The sequence below is a fragment of the Citrus clementina genome, unplaced genomic scaffold (assembly GCF_000493195.1).
Source record: "Citrus clementina cultivar Clemenules unplaced genomic scaffold, Citrus_clementina_v1.0 scaffold_5, whole genome shotgun sequence".
NCBI lineage: Eukaryota > Viridiplantae > Streptophyta > Magnoliopsida > Sapindales > Rutaceae > Citrus > Citrus x clementina.
Window position 1 is genome coordinate 25,926,827 of NW_006262201.1, and position 10,342 is coordinate 25,937,168.

General features: G+C 36.4%; 1 protein-coding gene across 1 annotated transcript; it reads right to left on the reverse strand.

The window, feature by feature from the left end:
* Nucleotides 1-382: 382 nt before the first annotated feature.
* LOC18042326 (plastidal glycolate/glycerate translocator 1, chloroplastic) lies at nt 383-10,097 on the reverse strand. Its single transcript, XM_024184578.1, has 7 exons — nt 9,417-10,097; nt 8,230-8,491; nt 7,982-8,097; nt 7,072-7,181; nt 1,472-1,649; nt 1,079-1,208; nt 383-628 (listed from the first exon to the last, which is right to left on the reverse strand). Exons 1-7 carry the CDS (start codon nt 10,039-10,041, stop codon nt 478-480), a joined length of 1,572 nt encoding a protein of 523 aa, XP_024040346.1. The 5' UTR covers nt 10,042-10,097; the 3' UTR covers nt 383-477.
* Between the last annotated feature and the right edge of the window lie 245 nt (nt 10,098-10,342).

Below are 10,342 nucleotides of genomic sequence, written 5' to 3' on the forward strand. Positions count from 1 at the left end.
GCTAGTAAGCTACTTATGCAATCACAAACATCAGTGGCTAGTCAATTTCATTTTTTCATATATATATATATATATTATCCTCAAATATTGTATAAAAATGTTGAAGAAATACATAAAAATAAAGTAATTATAATGCAACTAAATATTTAAATTTTAATTAAAATTTTAAAATTTTTATTTAATCTAGATCTCTAAATCGATTAATGTTTCATTTGAAATTCGGACTCAGGAGACACTAGTGTTTCCGGCTAAGCGTCTCCAGCTAACAGTGGTAACTTTAACTTAGCACCACTTGATGGAATAAGGAATGCAGATATTTCAAAAAAAAAAAAAAATGCTATGACAATAAATATTCCTAATCTAAAAACAAGAATAATGAATAAATGATCAAATATGATGCATTCTTGTAGTTTGCTAGTGTCATTAAAAGCTTATATATGTACAAGTAGCTGATAAGATCAACCAGCTGATGATGATTCAACCAGCGATTGCTAGCAAACTTTGCCTGACTGCCGGAACTGAGCAAATCAAAGAGCCAAATATTCCGGTGAGAGCATAAGCAATGGCACAAAATGGGAGAGCCTCAGGTTCCTTGGCTGACAAAGCTGCTGTTCCCAGTCCATGAGCACTGAAACAATTGGACTACGTCAACTTGAAGCATTCTGAGTAATAAGAAACTATATTTCCTAGATTTTGGACCACCCAAAAGATAAGCATATCTTAGAAATATGACCATACAACTCTATGAATGTGGTCATATAAAACTCGTTTTCACCATGATAGAATGATAAAGAAAAGGCCATATTTCAACACTGTAAAACCAAGTTGATAAATATGTTGAAAGTACTCGAATTACAATAATGCAATTGGCATGTTACGAAGCATTAATGTTAATTGAGACAATATACAAACCAGAAAACGCACAAGTCTGATGATTGTACTAATGAGATAAATGCTTGATTATAGAGAAAAAGTTCATAAAATAACCTAATTATCCAAAGGGATTAGAAGTAGAAACTCAGGCAGAAAAGTAATATGCTTGAAGTTTTCACTGATTCAACAACTGCAGAAGTAATACCTTGATGCGGTTGCTATTCCTCGAGCAATAGGATCACGAAACCGTAATTTGTCAAGTGTTGCTTGCACAAAATTTGCTCCAATCAAACCAGTTACTACCACAACCGCAGCCGTGAGAGATGAATTGGCACCTACAAACAATACGGCAAATGAATGTTCCTTCAAAGACAGCTCAGAGTTACATAGATAGAATTTGTGTACTTATATTACTCTGAATATTGTTTGTGTAAATGAGAGCTGTAAGAAGTAGATATTATTACCTGGCAGCAGATTAGTATGTCATTTAAAAATATCATAATAAATAAAGCATTTTGTGGTTGTCTGTATAGAACATATGGACACAACTAAGAAATGATTGCCTACGTAAAACTGCAGAATATAAATGTAATTATACCTTCAAACAATGATACAATGCTAAGGGCTAATGCCACGGTTATACATCTGGGTAGAATAGAAACTGTCAAAGACGGCTCTAAACCAACAAGACGGCCAGCAAGTGCAGTTGAATACAGTGAGAATAGTGTTGATAGAATGACAGACATGAAAATTTCAGCCGCGTGCCTTTTAACGAGCTGAAAAAATAGAAAAAACCACATCATTTTGTGAATATATATATAATCATGAATCACAATAAACATAATGTACATGTTGCAAAAGGTATGGCAACCAATTGTTTAAATGTTATGCAGAATTTAGTGCACAATTTTTGCTGTAGGATAGAATGCATATATACAGTGTAATATGCCAGAAGCTTAACAGTCCAAATTTAGGACCCTCTTGCGTCTAGATGAAGTTGTCTTGAAGATTGTTTCAATTCATTTTCTGCCTTTTCTACTACAGTATGTTCCTTTCAAATAATGAATAAAAAAGTCAACATATTATCGTGTCATGACATCAACAAATTCTGATTGTTGAATTAAAAGATACTCCGCTTGAGATATGCTCTGGTTGAGAAAGGCAACAGGTCAGCACTCTCACTCAAAGTTAGCCCAGTGATGGTCCTATGTAACACTACTAGCCGTCCATTGAGTAATTACTACTGCCAATGCCGAATAGCAACATCCTCAGATCACAAAATGTGTTGAAAGGTTGACCAAATCAAATTGATTTGGTTTTCCTTATATATTTAGGTGTATATTTGGTGTAAATATAGAGTTATTGCTTCCTAGAAATTAGTGTGTAATATTCTGCTTTAATTTTTTCTTTCCTTTCTTAGTCTCTTGTATCCCTATATTAAGATTGTGTACAGTCTCATGAAGATATGAAAAAGAGAATTATTCCATAAACTTTTTCTCTACCTATTTTCACATGGTATCAGAGCTAGGCTCCCTTTCTTTCTGATCTCTTCCCTACCATGTCTGACCAATCTTCTGAAACCACAGTCACCTCAAAAAGACTAGAACCAAAAATTTCCCATTCTGAATCTCATTCTGTCCAGATTACAACTATCCGGCTGAATGAAGGAAATTTTCAAAGATGGTCTCAATCGGTTAGAATGTATATTAGAGGAAGAGGGAAGATTGGTTATCTTACCGGAGATGTTAAGGCTCCTGAAATATCTTATCCCTCTTATGGTGTTTGGGATGCCGAAAACTCCATGATTATGGCATGGTTAGTCAACTCCATGGATGAAGACATTGGTGCAAATTATATGTGCTACTCTACTGCAAAAGAACTCTGGGATAATGTGAGACAGATGTACTCTGACTATGGAAATCAGTCCCAGATCTATGAGTTGCAGCTTGCTCTTGGAGATATCCATCAAGGAGATTATAGTATAACAAAATACTTCAATACTCTAAAGAGATTGTGGCAAGATCTGGACTTATTCAATGACTACGAGTGGAAGAGCACGGAAGATTTTAAACACCACAAACAAACTGTCAATAATGAACGAATCTTCAAGTTCCTGGCTGGGCTCAATGTTGAATTTGATGAGGTAAGAGGAAGAATTATTGGGAGAAAGCCACTTCCTACTCTTGAGGATGTTTTCTCTGAAGTAAGGAGAGAAGAAAGTCATCGAGGTGTTATGTTGGGAAAAAAGAACTCCATTGTCTCTGTGGAAAAATCTGCCCTTGTTACAGCATATGCTAATGCTACCCGGTCCACGGTCCATCACTCAACAGCAACAAAAACCTCGAGTATGGTATGATTACTGTAATAAACCACGCCATACTCGGGAGGCTTGCTGGAAACTCCACGGAAAGCCTGCAGACTGGAAAAACAGCAAGCATAGCCGTGCGTCTGCCAATGAACTGGAGAATCTGGAAAAAAATCTCAGCAAGGAGCAAATTGACCATCTCATAAAGCTGCTGACTTCTAATCCTCCACCTAGTACTCCTAGCCATTCACCAGCCCAAACAGGTAGTATTATTAATGCTCTATTTAGCCACTCAACTACTGCACCATGGATTATTGATTCGGGTGCTTCTGATCATATGATTAGCATTTCTAGTTTATTTGATTCCTATTATCCTTGCCCTGGTAACAAAAAGGTAAGAGTTGCTGATGGAAGCTTATCTTTCATAGCTGGAAAATGATCAATAAAAATCTCCGGAACCATTGAGCTAAAAAATTTGCTACATGCCCCTAAACTTTGTGCAATCTGTTATCTGTCAGTAAATTAACCAAAGATTCTAATTGTTGTGCTGTCTTTTTTGACTCCCATTGTGAATTTCAGGACAGGGACTTGGGGACGATGATTGGCAATGCTAGTTTGCGAGAAGGTCTTTACTATTTTGATGACTACTTATCAAGGAATAAACAAGCTCAAGGTTTGAGCAGTAGTATTAGTTCAAACTCTACTTGGGATCAAATAATGCTTTGGCACCTTAGACTAGGACACCCTAGCTTTCCTTATTTGAAATATCTGTTTCCAGATTTATTTAAAAATGTTGATTGTACTACTTTTCAGTGTGAAAGTTATTTTGATTGTACTACTTTTCAGTGTGAAAGTTGTTTTTTATCTAAAAGTCATCGAGTTTCATATAAAGTACTTACTTATCGTGCCTCAAAACCTTTTTATTTAATTCATAGTATTGTTTGGGGACCCTCAAAAATCAATACTTTAACTGGAAAAAAATGATTTGTAACATTCATTGATGATCATACTCGGCTTTGTTGGGTTTATTTAATGAGAGAAAAATCTGAAGTTGAGGGGTTATTCAAAGATTTTTATAACATGGTTGAAAATCAATTTCAAACAAAAATAAGCCTACTCTATACAGATAATGGTACTGAATATTTTAATAATTATCTAGAGGTGTTTTGTAAGGAAAAGGCTATAATTCACACATCCACTTGTCATGATACTCCACAACAAAATGGAATTGCGGAACGAAAAAACCGCCATTTACTTGAAGTTAGTTGGGCTATCATGCTCTCTATGCATGTTCCTAAATATTTGTGGGGTGATGTTGTTTTAACAGCATGTTATTTGATTAATAGGATGCCTACCCGTGTTTTAAAGTATCAATCACCTTTAGAATACTTCACACTTATATATCATTCTAGTAGGATAACCTTCAATATTCAGTTAAGAGTCTTTGGGTGCACTGTTTTTGTTTATGTTCCTAACCATCGTAGATCTAAATTGGATCCTAGATCCGAAAAATGTGTTTTCTTGGGCTATGCTCCTAATAAAGAAGGCTACAAATGTTTCAATCCTCAAACAAAGAAATTCCATGTCAGTATGGATGTTATATTTCTCGAAAATCAACCATGTTTTTGGCCAAAATTCTCTTCAGGGGGAGAAAGAAAATAGCGAAGATCATTTTTGGCATACTTCTACACCTATGCCTAATCTGTTTTTACCTGATCTGAGCACTTTAACTCAAACTCAAAAAACTGATATTTCTAATAATGAAAACTTAGGAAACCTTGAACTATAGGAACCAAGTGTTAATGTACCAGAGACAGGGGGAGAAATACTACAATATAAAATTCCACCACCAGAGCTTCGTGTTTATACTCGACAAAGGTATCATCACAGCAGTAAAGACCCTCCCATAAACTCGGTACAACCTCAATTGTCGCCTCCAAGCACTGATTCCTCAGAAAATTCAGGTAACATTTCTTTTCCTAAACATAGCACATAGGAAAGGAACCCGAACCTGTACTAAGCACCCCATTGCTAAATATGTTTCGTATGAAAAGTTGTCCAATAAACAAAGAGCCTTTACCACAAAAATCTCTCATATACCAATTCCTAAAACCATAAAAGAAGCCTTAGACCACCCAGATTGGAAGTTAGAGTTTTAGAGGAAATGAATGCTTAAAGAAGAATGGTACGTGGGAGATTGTGGATTTACCAAAAGAAAAGAAAACTGTGGGTTGTAAGTGGGTGTTTACAGTTAAATGTAATGCTTGGGAGTGTTGAGAGATATAAGGCAAGGCTTGTAGCAAAAGGGTTCACTCAAACCTATGAAATTGATTATCAAGAAATCTTTGCCCCCGTTGCAACGATAAATTCTATCCGGGTCCTTATCTCATTGGCTGTACATTCTGATTGGAATCAACACCAATTAGATGTTAAAAATGCTTTTCTGAATGGGGAGCTAGAAGAAGAAGTCTTTATGGATTTACCACCGAGGGAAATCATGGCAGCAGTAAAGTGTGTAAACTACAAAAGTCTTTGTATGGGCTCAAACAGTCTCCTAGAGCATGGTTTGAACGCTTTGGTAATGTTGTAACGGGACACGGCTACTCCCAAAGTCAGGCAGATCATACAATGTTTTACAAACATTCTATTGAAGGGAAATTAGCCGTGTTAATTGTATATGTAGATGATATAATTTTGACCGGTGATGACTTAGTTGAGATTTGCAGATTAAAGAAAGTGCTTGCACGTGACTTTGAAATCAAAGACTTAGGCAACCTGAAATATTTTTTGGGCATGGAGTTTGCTAGATCAAAAGATGGGATTGTTGTGTCTCAACGCAAGTATGTTCTTGATTTGCTTGAAGAGTCAGGTCTACTCGGATGTAAAGCAGCTGAGACACCCATAGATCCTAATATGAAATTACAGCCAGCTAAAATTGAAGATGTGACCAACATAGATCGGTACCAACGCCTTGTAGGTAGATTAATCTACTTTTCACATACACGCCCAGACATAACCTTTACAGTGAGCTTAGTCAGCCAGTTTATGCATGCTCCAGGACCAGAACACTTTGAAACTGTATACAGAATCCTTAGATACTTAAAAGGATCTCCGGTTAAAGGTCTTTTGTTTAGAAAAAACGGGCACCTACAAGTAGAAGTCTACACAGATGCTGACTGGGCTGGTAGTGTAACCGATAGAAGATCCACTTTTGGTTACTGCACCTTTGTTGGAGGAAATTTGGTCACTTGGCGCAACAAGAAACAAATTGTGGTAGCAAGAAGTAGTGCAGAGGCAGAATATAGAGCAGTAGCTCTAGGAATTTGTGAGGTTCTTTGGATCAAAAAAATTCTTGAAGAAGTTAAGGCAAGTAATTCTCTACCTATGAAAGTATATTGTGACAACAAATCTGCCATTGCAATAGCACATAATCCAGTACTCCACGACCGAACTAAACATGTTGAAGTGGACAAACACTTCATAAAAGAAAAATTGGACAGTGGTTTGATTTGCATGCCCTACATTCCTACAGATGAGCAGATTGCTGATATACTCACCAAGGGACTACCTAGGAAACATTTCGAGAAATTGGTTTGCAAGCTGGCCATGAAAGACATTTTTAGACCAGCTTGAGGGGGAGTGTTGAAAGGTTGACCAAATCAAATTGATTTGGTTTTCCTTATATATTTAGGTGTATATTTGGTGTAAATATAGAGTTATTGCTTCCTAGAAATCAGTGTGTAATATTCTGCTTTAATTTTTTCTTTCCTTTCTTAGTCTCTTGTATCCCTATATTAAGACTATGTACAGTCTCATGAAGATATGAAAAAGAGAATTATTCCATAAACTTTCTCTCTACCTATTTTCACAAAATGTAAAGAATTGGAAGGTACCTTTCTCTGTTTGAACATCGAGAAGGCAAATGAGAGAATAACAGAACCCAAAAATCCCATCAAGATATCACCAGCTCCCGGGTTAGATGACACCTTTGTCAGGTAATTGCCTGTGTTGATTCGAAGAAAATGACAATATCAGCCGGCAAAAACTACAGATACTCCAAGCCAAAACAACCTTGCTGGTTTACATTCTGGTGAAATCAAGGAAATATTATTTATGACCATGTAATTTCAAATACAGAGCATGATTCTGTCTTAGAATTTCCAATTCATGCCACCACATGTATATAACAAAGAGCATTATGAATTTACCAAAATGATGCTGTCCAATGTCCATGGATCCAATTATCTTCTTCAATAGATTTCACTTATCATTGATTGAAGCTCTTACATTCTAAGAAGTGAAAAACAGTAGCAGAGTTGAGCCTAATAAGTCTACATGCAGGGAGCATTCTCCCCTTTAGATAACTGAATTAAAGTTCTTCTGTTTCTGAGAGGTAGAAATGTTATATTCTTTGCCAAGATTATGAGATGATCCGAGTCTCAACATCTTTCATTGTAATACTCGGTAATTTTTACACGTTTCTTGCTTTGATAATCACTGGGGAAATGAAAAACTGTACAAAGCTTCAATGAGATTTACAAAGAACACCAGTTAACAATTATAAAGCAGCCTGTAAAACCACTACCAATTCAGATGGGTGAAGGAAAAAGGTGTTTCTTGGGACTCTTCGGCGACAGAAGACAGAACAGAATCGTACAAAGCATTTAAGGTCAATCTAACTGTTGCAGCTTGTAATGATATCTTTTTCGTTTGAAGTTCAATCCCAAAGATAATAATTTGCTTTCACCATGAGGGAGCCCTACTAAATAATGGATACCAAGAGTTTAAATAATAGAATGTTACCTAGAACAGGATCAAGCCCAGATTTTGACAGGTAGCCAAAGGCCAGTGCCGCCAAATCTGCAGATAGCGTGCAGCAAATAATTGGATGGAAAACCTTCTTCACATCAGACGGTAATCTGGATAGCCAAAAAGTAACAAACAGATTAATTTTTCAATGAAGAATCACAAAACCTGAAACCTGTACTACAAATTTTTTTTTAAATTAAAAGAATGATTCTAATTTAAGTAGAGGGAAAATGAAATTATACCCAGAACCAACCATGTAGCCTAACACAGTGGAGGCAAGTAGGAATGGGAGGCATGTTCGAGCACTTGTCCCCAAGGCTGTTGGATAAAACAATGCAGCGACAAATGAAATAAGAAAGACCCCACTCCATGCCCACACTTCTGTAGGAGAAAAAGGCGAAGGTTTTGCCATAGGCTCAGCATCTATCATTTCTGTTTTTACAATTTTCCTCACCGCAATAGCTGTAAAACCTGCAACACAAAGTGAAGCAAACCAGCCCCCAACTGCAGAGAATGAATAAACATTTAGTGCTCCATCAAGCCCCCAAAAGATAAGATAAAAATGAAAAGGGTTCACAAGCAACCATGCATATGGACCATGAGGCTTAGCAAGAATTTATATCTCAATAATCATTCCCTGAACATAAACAAACGTGTTACTGTCAGGTATATGATCATTTCATAATCAAAATCTGAGAGAGAACATTGGTTAAACAGTGCTTCTTTGAATTGCTCTGTAGCTTCATATATATAAATTGAAAATTTATCATTAGCAGATTTAACATTCTTCTAGCATTTACAAGAACGGGAAATCTCAAACATCTCAGTACAAGTGCAAAATAGGAATAAAATTGAACATACAATATGCATAAACTCCAAAGTAAAATTAACAGGGATGGAGAAAACATAATGCAGGAAGCATGTGATCCCCGGTAGTTCCATATTTACAAGTCCAAAATAGATGCCCCATATGACAACAACATGCAAGTTGCAAGTGATCCACAAACTAGGTCAGCAGCTAGGATGAGATTCATAACTCAGGGGACTATGAAACTAATCCTAGTTGATCTTTGTATTTCAATCTCTCATTTATAATTTCAAATCATAGGGCTCGTTCAACTTGCCATCAAAGTCCTAAGTGTGTCTGAAGTTTAAATCAACTAAATTTATTCAACTTCTCTGAAGAACGCACTGGGAAAAGAAATCATATTTTAATCAACTGCAAATTGCAAATCTAGAATATCTTATCAGTTAAAACTTGAATGGTGCTCATAATTGCTAAAGCCCGACCGTAAGAGCCTCTCAGATTATATATACCCAAAAACATATAAGTTCTTAATGGCCTACTCATCTAGAACCATTATTTCAAAAATTTACAAATCCAAATCAGTTGCTTAAACTTCTCATAAAAAAGGAAACAATCACTTACAGATAATGTAGCAAATCTTGAGGCCCGAAGCAGCAGGGATATCACGAACAGAGAGCGGCAAAATCACCAAAGATGGAACATAAAACAACGGGAGCCATCTTTGAATGAACAAAAGCGCAGGTTCAAAGAAGCTCATCAAACTTGTTGCTGCATCGGGGATTGTAGAATCAAGAATCATCAAAATTGAGAATATGCAAAACATTCCAAATAAAGCACTGGGAAACTTTATAGCCGCGGCCACAAATGCCTTTTTCAACAACTTTTCCACCACAAGAATTATCCCAAGTGATACAACCAAGTGCGCAATCCCCAACACTCTTTTGGATAGTGTTGCTGAAGTGCTGCCACAGTCGGAAGCCATGGAATTAATTGAAAGTTTTTGAGTTTCCTGAGAACCCATTTGCAGGAACTTAGAGTTGTGTCCAAGAACTGTGATCGGTTTGCTGAGTTTCTTGAAACTAGAGAATTTATGAGGGGTCGAGACGCCGTTGGGAGCAACAAGTGTCGATCTTGGATGGATTCTGTGATGACTTTGCTTCAAATTGACGCAATTTGCGAAAGAGAAATGTGACTGTGAATGATGTGATGATAAATTTTGGGGAACGGCCAAAGGGGTAGCAGCCATTGCAACTTGGACGAGTGTTCAAGTGGCACTGAACTCAAAAGAGAAGCCATTTTTATTTTTTTTTTCCTTTGGATTGTAAAATTTTTGAGGGGGAAAATTTTGTATGGACATAAAAGAACGTTGAGTTCGTTAAAGATGAGATTCTATTTTCATTGATATTCATATTTTTATTTAATAGTGAAAAAGAATAATTGTATGGGTCCACTGGAAATTTGGTCATGAGCCCAAATGATAGGTCCAGTAGGATGGCAGTGATTGGACCAATAAGTACCATTTTCATTTTGGTAATATCACAATACAA

Excerpts from the sequence above, each read along its gene's own strand:
- LOC18042326 (XM_024184578.1), bottom strand. The coding sequence starts at position 10,041 with ATGGCTGCTACCCCTTTGGCCGTTCCCCAAAATTTATCATCACATCAT. Across the intron at positions 8,492-9,416 it reads CAAGATTTGCTACATTATCT|TTGGGGGCTGGTTTGCTTCA; the intron begins GTAAGTGATTGT and ends CATTCTCTGCAG. Across the intron at positions 1,650-7,071 it reads CGATGTTCAAACAGAGAAAG|CTCGTTAAAAGGCACGCGGC; the intron begins GTACCTTCCAAT and ends CTATTTTTTCAG.